This window comes from Ambystoma mexicanum, chromosome 1q (assembly GCF_040938575.1).
Source record: "Ambystoma mexicanum isolate Mex_15411 chromosome 1q, UKY_AmexF1_1, whole genome shotgun sequence".
In the NCBI taxonomy this organism is placed as follows: domain Eukaryota; kingdom Metazoa; phylum Chordata; class Amphibia; order Caudata; family Ambystomatidae; genus Ambystoma; species Ambystoma mexicanum.
In genome coordinates, this window is record NC_090922.1 from 1,012,170,541 (window position 1) to 1,012,182,896 (window position 12,356).

At 41.9% G+C, this 12,356-nt stretch overlaps 1 protein-coding gene across 1 annotated transcript in view; it reads left to right on the forward strand.

The window, feature by feature from the left end:
* Positions 1–12,356, forward strand: part of LOC138540371 (putative ferric-chelate reductase 1) — a 1,004,090-nt gene that overhangs the window by 876,354 nt on the left and 115,380 nt on the right. The window contains exons 14-15 of the mRNA XM_069641679.1: positions 10,364–10,501; positions 10,593–10,624. Coding sequence (XP_069497780.1) covers positions 10,364–10,501; positions 10,593–10,624 — 170 coding nt within the window. The remainder of the gene's footprint in view (positions 1–10,363; positions 10,502–10,592; positions 10,625–12,356) is intronic.

Below are 12,356 nucleotides of genomic sequence, written 5' to 3' on the forward strand. Positions count from 1 at the left end.
ACTGGAGGAAGTAAAAGCTGATGCCCTTAATTTTCATGTTGGTTGTATTAGACAGGCTATACTGCTGACTATAGTATCCATATGTACATATTGCTCCTTATGTTGTGATTGATGCCAAATGATTTCCTTTTCTGATTGGATTGCTTTTAGATGAATCAACTTGTGATTGGAAAAATTATTTTAATGATATTTAAAAATACTTATTTCTTCTGATGCTCTTCTTTTTATATTCTTTGTATTCTTAGTTTATAAAGTAATTTTTAGCCTAAAAAGTAATCTTCTGTTTTATAAGGTCTAAGTATGCGATCATTCTTCTTTTTCTTCTTATTATTCTAAGAATGTGTTAATTATTTTTTTTAAACTGTATACACAAAAAAATAAAAAAATAAAAAACAGGTTTAAAGGGTCTCCTTTGGGCTGATTACTCATTCACCACCAAGAGCCAAAAAGGCAAGCATATGCAATTTGTACCTTTCCAGCTGTATTGGACTACTTCCATCATCCCTTCACAATCATTATGATGGCTAGTGCTAATGGGAGTTGAACTGAACAACATTTGACGATCCAAAAGTGCTACAAACTTCTGGGATAACTAACAGGGAAGTACAGAGCATGCAGAGCCCTGCCACCCTGCACCATGCCCTCCTTCCAGTGAGTCATCTATACAGTAAAGAGGTCTATTCACAGCTGCAGGAGACAGGCATCACTCATCAGAATGAACTCAGCTTGTTGTCAAATGAGTGTTTGTGCTTCTAAAGCCAGCGAGAGTAGTGGGTTTCCTATAGCCAGCTGCACAAATAACAGAGTTCACTGCATAAACATGCATTACAATTCTGCAACATAGTCAGAAGGGCAATGGTACAAAATAAAGGGACACACCCTGCATTAGTGCTGGGTACATTATGGCTGTGATCTGACTGTATGATAATGTATTGTTACCCTATGGGCCTAATTCACAGAAGTGTTTTATAATGGCACAATCCGATAGGAAAACACTCTGTGAATCAGGCCTTATATGTGTTATCAGAATGGTCAATGCCATTGGTGTCGAAAAGCTCATGTGAACAAAATAAACCAACTTTAGCACCATATGCAGCTTACTGTGATCCTTACTGTACAGCTAATTTCCCTGGTTAATAGGGTTTTAATAGTTCTTGTCCTACCACATAGCTCATCATAGAGGTGGTGTCAGCACTTTGCATGGCAGAGGGTTGAACTGGAATGATAATAGTGAGCATGTAAAAAATAAGGTAGCCCTATGAAAGAAATATTCAGTTGGCCATGCTCTTCTTCAATGTGTTCCTACCCTGGAGCACCACGATGATCCAGTTATTAAGTGCAGAGGAGACTACATCATTGGTTTGGTAATCATGTAGGATGTGGGGGAGGCGGGGGGGTTCTCCCTACAAAGTTAATGTATGATTTAGGAATGTGAAATCTATAAACAGCCATTAGATTGGCATCATCCTAATCAGACTCGTCTTGCATACCAGGTATACCAATATCATCCACTGAAATGGTGCATTTTCAAACCTTTGCATGAGACAAAGGGCCAGCGATCACCATACCTCAAGTACTGGGTACTCTGCCAGAGATTAACTCATGCTTACATATCAGCCAGGCACACCTGACGATATTAGTCTGTACTAGTGTATGAGAGAAAGCCATCGCACCCTGAGACACAAATGCATAACTCACATGTTTACACATAGACACACACATACATGTTTTACTAATGTGATGAATCACAGGATATCGCCCCTGCTTCCCAAGGGGGGAGCCCCTTCCCATGTGGCCAGGGAGGTGAGGCGACTACACAATTGTCCCCCTGGAGGTGGTTCTCAGCGAGTGGATCTCATGGGGGGGGACCCCTCCTGTGTGACTATGGCTGATTGTCAGGGAAGAACACAGTATACCCAGAATATCACACACCCTGCCTCATCCTCCTACCCTTCTATACACGGTAATATGCGAGTGGGTCTCATGGGTGGGGACCCCTCCTGTGGGACTATGGCTGATTGTCAGGGAAGAACACAGTATACTCAGAATATGCCACACCCTGCCTCATCCTCCTACCATGTACACAGTAATATGATTCCACACTCTTCCATTTATCTATGTAAGGTAGAGCATCCAAACCCCTTAAAACGTATTGAGACGAAGAGGAGTCCCATTAACCCAGCTGAGAGTAATAACATTAGTACTGAGACAAAGAAGGGGTGCAGAGTTATGAAGAGTGGTCAGTGGAACCAACTCCAACAGTATAGTCAATATGGACAATCTGTAAGCAACTGGGACATAAAAAGGGAAGAAGGACTGAAGAGTTTGTTCAGCCTTCCCACGAGGAGCTGCAAGCAGGTCGGCGGAGTGAAAAAGGGAAACCCGGGGAACTTAAATGCGAGATGAGAAGGGCAGAAGGAAGAAGGACCCTTCGCCCTGCTGGAAGCAGACTGTGGAAGTCTGCCAGAGAGAACCGACTGTACAACCCACACTGGCAAAGCAGAGCAGTGGCGAGCCGCAGCTACGGAGACGCCGTGGCTGGAGCGGATGGTGCAGAGAGCATGGGCAGAAGAGATTGAGTCCTAGCTGGTGAGGACGGAAGACAGATCTGGGCCCCCCTAAAGGAGGGTAGAAGTACCCTTGAGTACAAGGCTCGGAGTAGAGCCTGGGACAGAGACTTTAAAAAAACAACTGCATATGAAGTAGGGGCCTGGGATCCTAAATACACAAAACTTTTTTGAAGAAGTAATTACAATGAAGCAAGGGTCTGGGAACCACAACTACAGATGAAGAATTACAACCCATATATAAGTAATATAAGTACCTGGCAGGATAGTGAACCAATTCTGCTATACTATCAACAGAGGCTGTGATATGAACAGTCAGAGTACCTCGCAGGACAGTGAACCAGGTCTACCTCGAAAACAGCAGAGAAGTATGAGAAGAACCAAAGCGAAGGGAGTCATTTCCTCTGACATCGTGAGTAGTTGGAAACACCCAGCGGAAGTGAGTCATTCCCCTTGGGGTTACGAAAAGATGGAAAGGACCCAGAGGAAAGGGAGTCATCTCCTCTGGTAGCCTGACAAAGGCCAGGGGAAGGGAGACATTCCCCCACCATTTATTGAACGGCCTAAGAAGCCTGAGAAAGGCCAGGGGAAGGGAGACAGGCTCCCACCATTTGTTGCACTGTCTATAATGTCTGAGAAAGTCCAGGGGAAGGGAGACATTCCACCACCATTTGTTGAACTCTCTATAAAGCATGAGAAATGTCAGGGGAAGGGAGACATTCCCCCTTCACTTGTTGAGTTGTCACACTGAGTCTAAGAAGAGCCAGAGGGGAGTGACCCATCCCCCTGGTATTGTGAACAGAATAGGTAGCTTGGATAGAAGTTCTTTTCTGTGCCTACCATTGATGAAAATATCACCCACGAGAACTGTTAGAACGTTTGTTTTAAGCAATTTTGAGAATACACTCTGTCACCAGGAGGTGAACACAAAGCCTCACTCCAGAAGAAGTCATTCTTCTGAACTAAGAAGATCCTCATTTATCTCTTAGTTAGTTAAGAGTGTAAGGGACGGAAATAGGTTTTGACACAGGACGCTGGGCTATTTACTTTAGACGAACATCCTGACAGAGTCCTTAGTATTTAGTTGAGGCAGGGAAACCACTCTTAGTTTTAGGGACAGTTATGGTTTTCCTCTTACATTTTCACAAAATAAAAGTCTTTAACCACAACAATGCCATCTGTGTCACAGTCTCCTCCTTCCACACCGTTACACTACCTTGTGGGGACTATGTGTGTAAATCTGCCATGTCGGGACTACCCTTTCCCTATATTTAATAAAATATGCTAATAGCAGAAATATTTTCAGGAAAAAATCATAATAACGGATCCAGCTTCAAATTTGCAAGAACATGTATTTTTTAATTTCATGCCCGGTACCATCATTGTGGGGAGCTGAACAGGTGTTACCATCTTTGTGGGGACTAACTTGATTATTTTTATTTGAAATTGAATGGATTCATATGCAAATGGCTACATATTTGACAGTACGTTTTGTACATTAAACAATTATTCTCTGAATATGAGTACCTGCCCGTACATAAGGGTGCAAGACAGATGGCAATGGTATTGCATTTCCCATGAGAAATTAATTTAAAGGCACACAATTCTGGTATTCATCCCTATCATAAACACCCTATATGTGTCAGAAATGAGAATGGGGCACGGAAAGATGCTGTGAATGACCCAGAATCACACACTGATTAAGGGGGAAGCAGGTATTTGGATTTAGGTTTCATTGTTTCACACCCCACTGACCTTTTCCAGTACTGGTATGATGATACATTTCTTACTGTTACTTTCACAGTAGGGAAAGGATGTGATTATAGTTGAGGGAAATTCCCCACAATGTTGTGTGTGATAATAAGGTTACTGAGGTCCCCCCAAAGATGGAGTGTGATAATAAGGTTGCTCAAGTCCACACAGAGATGGTTTGTGGTTTTAATGATGCTAAAGACCTCACATAGATGGTGTTTGTTGACAGTGATGTTAAAGTCTTTCACAGAGATAGTGTGTGATAATAATGATGTTAAAGACCCCACAGAGATAATATGTGATAATCTTGATATAAAACTCTCATTAGACATGGTGTGTGATATTGGAGGTGTTTGATGTTGGGTATGTTGAAGTCCCAATAGAGATGGTGTCATGATATTGATATTTTGGTCCTCACTGAGAAGGTGTGTGATGATTAAGTAAAGTCCACAGAGAGAGGGTGTGTGGTCAAAACAAAGTTAAAGTCCCTACATGGATGGTGTTTAATTATAACAATATTAATTTCCTCAAGGTGATGATGTGTGATAATGGTAATGGTAATGTTAAATTCGCACTCACAGGAAGTCCCAGTATAAATGTCATGATGTCCCCACAGAGATATGATCTTGTATTGATGATGATGAAGTTCCAATAGAGATTTTGTGTGATACTACTGATGCTGAAATCCTCACAAAGATGGTCTATGATAATAATTATGTTACATTCCCCACATCACTAATTCTGCAGAGGTCATGGGAAAGTAAGCTGCTACCCGTTCCAGACCCGGAGTGGTGTCAGGAGGGAGGATCATGGAGTAGGAGATGAGTACTGTGGGGGAAGTGTTGGCTCCAACTGAGAGATGTGGTATTCTCCCCCTTTCAGTGAGGCAAAAACCCTAATGATGTGATGGAATATTGTTGTGTAACATCTGATGTTTATGTTGATTGCATTTTAAATGCAACTGTTCAAAAATGTGACTTAAGATCAGTTGAAATTTCCTGGGACTCCAAGTCCCAGAAAGCCTCAGGTACCGTGACAAGGAAAAGGAGCAAGGATTCCATGTCGAGGAAATGTGACATTAAGGGTAATGCGCAGTCTAGTTGTTATAAACCTAGTCAGCTGCACAGGACCCTCAAATACCCAGATCACCTGCAGCAATGGGAACGAAGAAGGAGGGAGAAGGAAGGCTGTAGAGTGCACAGAGCACGAAGCAAGACTGGTGGCAGAGGAAATCCTGCAAAGAGCCATGTGGAGAATGGAAGACATTTGCCAGAAGCAGATTGGCTCCATTCGGGACCAGAGAAGAGGAACTTTGGGGCTGTGAAAGTGACCGGTGTGCAGCAGGGCTGTCATAGGATACGCAATCATGCAGAACTGTGCAGGTCCTGGCGGCGAAGGTCACAAGAGTCGACGCAGGGACCTAATGAGACTCTGGCCAGAAGGGGAAGCTGGCCCCTCCCGAGCACATCCCAGCAGCCGCACAGTGAACCCGTGAGTCAGCTGTAATGCATTTAAAAAATGTGATTTCTTTGACTCAAACATGGAGTCTGTTTGAAATTCATTCTCGGTGCAGCATTGCACATTTGCTTCCAAGCCTCAGTGAAGGATTCATTTTTGAATACCGTCTGCATTTTCTGAATCAGTAGAAAATCATCTTTCTTTCACCCTGGCCAGTTAAGGACTGTTTTGAATTGCTGCTTGATAATATTACCACATTGTGCCCGCCTCCCATTTCTGACCCCTAAGCGATAATAATGCATTATTTAGATGGTGTGTGGGAATAATCATATGAATGTTCAAATAGAATGTGTTTGATAGTGGTGATGGCAAAGTTCCCACAGAAATGGAATGTGATAGCAGTTATGTCAATGGCCCAACAGAGATGGTGTGTAATATTGAAGGCATTAATGAACTCACAGCGATTATGGACGATAATGGTGATATCGAAGTCCCCCAGAAAAATGGTTTCTGGTAATAATGATTTTAAATTCCTCTCAGAAATGTTGTGTGGTATTGATTATGTTGAAGTTCCCACACAGATGATGATTGATAATTATGGTGATCAGGTATCCACTTGAATGATGTGAGATGATGGTAATGTCAACATCATTGCAAATACAGTGTTAAGATAGTACAATTACATCCTGATTTTATCTCCATTGATCGTTTTTGATCAAGGTGATGTAACACTTCCCACAGAGATTTCTGGAGAGATGATGGTGATTTCTGTGTCCCCATATGGGCTGGCATGTAATCATAGGAAAGAGAGAGCCCTGGATTAGAAGTCAAGTTTCAGTGATGCACAGTCAACAAATTAGCAAGTAGACAACATATCCTCCAGAATGTAGACCACATTTTCTGCTAGCATGTCTTTCATGGAATTTGCTTTTTATGTTTGTTGAGCCCAAGGTTACATTTTCAACATAGAGTGGTATGATGATGTTGTTAGAGAGCCCACAGAGATTGTCTGTGACAATAGAGATGTCAAGTCCTGACACTGATACTTTGTTATGATAACTCTTTCAGGTAACCAGGGAGAATATAATGAGAGACAGAAAAAAATGAGAAAACAATACATTCCTCCATTTTGCCAGTATGAGTAGTGACAACACACACACACTCACACACACCCAAGCACTCTGAATGGGTTATTTGGTAATCACACCAGTTTGGTTGTCGCTGGTTGAATCCTAGAGTGTTTCACAAATTGTTAGCAAAATAGCAGCTATTGACTTTTTTTCAGATTGTCATCTATCTTTGCTTGAATTATACACTATTGTTGAACCCTATTTTGTGTTTACATGCTCTGGAGGTTAATTTCCAATTGTGTAGCTATTGATCAAAGTCTGCTCTGTCGCGTATGAAATCTACATTACATCCCTTTATATTTTACATCTTGACTCCTAATATGTCTGGTTACTACTGTGATGGTTTTGTAAAGCACTATGGGGGTCATTACGACCTGGGCGCAAAGGGATAACGGGCACCGGTAATGACACTGGTGCCGGTAATCCCTTTGCGCCCTATTCCAAGGTCCCTTTGTGGGTCCTCCCTTAACGCCTGGTTTCATCAGGCGTTATAGACGGGACCCGCAAAGGGATACCAGGGTCAATAACGATACCGCAATTTGCGGTACCGTTATTGCCACCTTCCCATTGAGCCCTATGGGGGCTCAAATGGGAATGGGGAATGGCTCTGGTGAATGTGGAATTACCGGTCCCGCCGACCTCGGACTGGACCGGTAATTACTCCCTTCACCAGACCGGAGTCGGACCGATTTAGGAGGCAGCCATGGTGCTAACAGTGCCATGGCTACCTCCAAACTCGGAATGAGGGCCTATGTATCAGAGGCTACACCGTGGTCTGATTGTTCAATATAAGAGAAGCAGAAAGTGCATGTGCAGTGGCATGATGCAGAAACTCTGCTTCTTATTCTGACAGCCCCCAATCCGTGTTTTGTTCCTTCTGGAATAGATATATGATATGATATGATACAGCATTTATAACTCGCCCATACACAAGTGTTTCTAGGCACGAAAAGACAAGGAGGGGGAAACAAAGGGAGGTCAAAATAACGATCTTACTAGGCCGTGTGTCATACAGATCGCACATGCCAAGGACCTGCCTTGGATGTTTGACTGATACACATGGTCAATGAAAAACTGTTACATGCATGGACAAGAGTTGTTTTATTATGATCTCAAATAGATTTAAAATGATTGCAATTGATATTTAATCACTATATGCCCTCCATGATATTAATGGACTGATTTATTTAGGCACTTTGACTTTGTTAATTTGGACATTTACTGCAGATTTTTTTACGCATAATGTCATTTTGGGAATTTTTGTATAATATGTTATCTGGACAATACTTGATCCCTTTACACCGTTTGTAGAAGGAAATATAAAAAATTAGAACAACGTGATAAAAATGAAGACTCAAAACATGTGATTGAATTTGAATGCCAGTTTTTCTGTTTTGCAATCTTCAATCTATGTTTATATCAAATACAGCAGATCGCGAAAGAACCGAACCAAGCGATTTCTAAGAGTTTTTTTTAACGAAAAAATACAAGTTTCATTTTTCTATCTACAATTAAAGAAGGGTTTAGTAGATATTCTTCCCAAAGCCTATGCCCTTGACTTGGTAGCCCTTTCTCACATCCCTTTACATCCGAAAAGCCGAAAAGCAGGAATGTCTCCAAGAGGTCTTGACGTTACTGCAAATCGTTTTTGGAAAGACTATTTTTAACATTGTCTGACAAGTGCAGGAGATTTTTGGCCTTACGACCTTGCTAGCCCAGTGTTATCTGTAGGAACATGATCTCTGGAATCCTTTAAAGGAATCCAATCTCCTTAGAATATGTTACTATCCTTTGCGGCTAAAATATATAGCTGGATATACATGTTCTGAAGTCATATATTAACCCCCCATTGCAAATGTTGGTGCTGAACCAGAACTAAAATGCAGGTCCCATTTCTGTGTCATTATTCTCATGCTATGAAAAAGTGAATTATCAGGAGCCAGTGAATCCAGGATTAGAGAGAAACATTTTAAATAGAGTGATGAGGCGGGAGAGGTTTTAAGGCTATATGTAAGAAGAGCCATGGAAAATAAACAGAGTACCTGTCCTATCTATTATTTTATTTTGATTTTATGTAGATGTTTCTTTAGTGCTGGCCCTACCCAGAGAGTCTCAGTGTGCTCTACATGATTCAAAGTTTGAAAAGATGGGAGTTGAAGAAAGAGGTTACAAAATGTTTCAGGAAAGGATAGGAAGATTAGGATAGACACATGATAGCAGTAGAGGAGGGCAGGGTTATGTTTGGGGTAAAAAGTACATTTTGAGGCTCTTTCTAAAAGTGGTGATGGAGGATGTTGTGCATATGCCATGCATTTGTGAAGAGGTAGGATGTTCCATGCTATGGGTGCCCAGTGGGTTAATGCTTGTTTCTGTCTGCATGTGAGTTTGCAGAGTGGAATGTGTAGTTGGCTTCTATGAAACAAGGTCGGAAAAGGTTGTGTTTGTGGAGTCAAAAGTGATACTACATAGAATGGTAAAAACAGTGGGGTCAAAATGAAAACCAGAAGGTCACAGGTCATGATGGTTGGACAGCAAATCCATGAGTCGTTTTGAAATAATGAAAGTAATTAGATGGTAAAAAACATAACATTTTTTAAAAAGGAGCAAATACATGTAGAATGAAACAGAGAAACCCTTGATAGATGACAACTCTACATTAGTTAAGCATGTCCAGAGTCACAACAACCTTGAACATTTTGTTGACATAGTAGTAAACACATAGATAATCACTTAAATATCTGAAGGGAGATTGCGGGTACAATCTACTACCCCGTAGATAGGACATGTGTATTCTTGTAAGGATTGGAATGGAAAATACACTCCACTATGATTTTAATTAACCACAAATACGCTTGAAAGACTTTTGCGCACTGGCATCAATATTTTATAAAGAATAGGTATTTCTGCTAGTATCTGACATTGTACGCACAGTTTACTCTATCCATGTGGATGATATCAGACCTATACTGCTTTCCTTAAGCTGTTTACATCTGAATGTCCTATGTGCTACTACCTTGATTCCTTTGCTGTTCCAGTACATGTGAAATAATTTAAAATGATTGCGTGTGTATTGTACAGTGAGTTTCTTCTCAGACAAATTAGACTATAATCTATGTGAGGCAATTACGGCCTACTAAAAATGGATAGTTTGTGGGTTTCATGATTTAGGGGGCAAGCATGGTATAACTTTCCTTTATGGTAAATGCCAGGCCAACATGGTGCACATAAGTTACCGCTGCGCCCCATGTTAGGCTTTCTCAAGTTCCATCCCTCCATAGAGACTGGCACATCTTTCTCTGCTTTGATTGGAATGCTTCCTTCTCGCCATTTGTACCACATTGCAAGAACTAACACAAGACACATAGTACGAGCAGTTTACTATGTTACAGATAATAATATGGAATCTTAATCATGATTTCTATAGTTGATGGTGTACTATTCATTTTGTCTTTTCAGTCGCCACATTGTTCCTAGGATTTCAACTGATTGACAGATTTCCTAATTTATGGATGGGCAAAGTCTTAGGAGGCTTTGTTGCATGGGAGGCCCTGACCATTCTAATGCTGGAATTAAACATTTTCTTCAAACGGAAAGGTTTGGTTTTGTTTTAATAATAATGAACAGCAATTGCCTTTGTGAACGTTTTAAAAGTATAGTCAGTAACTATATATATTCTATTTTTCAGATTCCAACACATATGAATTCGAGGACAAAACGGTAACGTGTGATGCTCACTTCATAGAGATTAAAATGTAAAGTTAAAATGACTGAAGTGGATTAAAGATTTGTAAATCTACATGTATACTTTAAAATTCACAATGCAGAATGGCAATTTTTACAGTGCTTTGTGCTCATTGGACATGGGGTTCTAGAAACAAAAATAACACACAAATGTTGAACATAAATTGAAGTAAGTGTTTTGTGTTTCTCTCATGACAAGATTTAGAGATGAGTTAATAATGGATCTAGCGATGTTGCTGGCACAAGGTTTCTTTCCCGGGCCATATTGTGGAAGTGGTCTGAGAGAGAGTCATAGAGTGCTAGGCTGTGGGAGCAGGAGGAGGTGGTGCAGCAGAAAGGGATATTGAATCAGAAATAATCTTGCGTATTTCCCTACAGGATTTAGGGGCTTTGGGTATTCTATTCCAGTAAAACCAATTGTTGTCCTTACGTATTTCTGCCCTATAGGCTCTGATCTACTGGGCGTAAGCTGTTCTGTGCTGTGGCGACAGGTCTGCCCACCATCTGCATTCTAGATGTGGTTCTGGGATTTGCGAGCTTTGAGAGCTGAGGTGAACCATCTGGGGGAGAACCTGTCTGTTATAGAAGGGTGAGAGGGCAAATAGCTTCTGAAAGCCATTGGTCACAGTGGAGGATGGAGATCTGACGAGAATGGAGTGGTAGGGAGGGCAGGGAAGCAAGAAAGCTACCTGCCAGTTCTGCATTACTTTGATTGTATTCTATAGTGGATGGGGGGCCTTGGGACTGTTGGGGAGGATGGAGTGTGTACGGTCGAGAGAGAAGCTGACAGTATGGCACCTCCGGACTAGTGGTCAAGGCGGGAGAGTGGTGATCAGTTCAGTTGAGCTAAAGATAACATCTGGGTGGGTAGGTCCTAATACTAGTTTTGTCAGACAAAGGGATTCTAGGTTGTCAAGAATGGGTCGTGTCATGAGGTTTTATGGGATGATAACCCAGATATTGAAGTCCTCTAGCATTGTGAGGGAGATGTGAGAGACCAGGATGGCAGCTAAAGCTTTGCTGAGATTTACTGTGTAGTTTAAAGTTGTAGCCCAGGGGTCTATGTATGAGCAGGAATCTTTCAGTGTGTATGGTGGTGAGGAGACATTTTACTAGGAGGGATTCAAAGTCTGAATTGATTTGATATGAAATGGCATTTGTAACAAGCCTATATACAAGTAGTTCAAGGCGCAACAAGGCAAGGAAGGGGGAACAGAGGGAGGACAGAGACAATCTTACTAGGCCAAGTGACATTGTGATCGCTCAAGTGCCGGGGATAGGGGAGGGGAAAAGTGCCATGGGTTGTCGGGGCAGTGCTGTACATGGGATCAAAACAATAACAAGAAGTGCGGCCAGCAGGTGGCAGATGCAAGGGTAAGTGCAGACAGCAGGTGTCCAAAAGTGCAGGCAGTGGGACTGTACAGTTACTGATACAGACCCAAGTGAAAGAGTTACCGGGAGGCAGTTCGGGCGTGCAATTGGGAGGGCAGGGATATGGGCCTGAAATCAGGTGACCAGTGCAGTATCAGGCAGGCAAATCAGCAGGGGAGGGGAAGAGTGAAGGCAGAAGCTAAGAGGAAGGACTTGAGGTGCTCCCGGACAGGAGATGGTTCTGCTCAAGTTTTAGAGGGAGGCCCCAGCCAAAAAAAGAGATCTACCACCAACTCATTACTTGGAGAAGTGACTGACCCTGAGGGAGTTGGGGGTG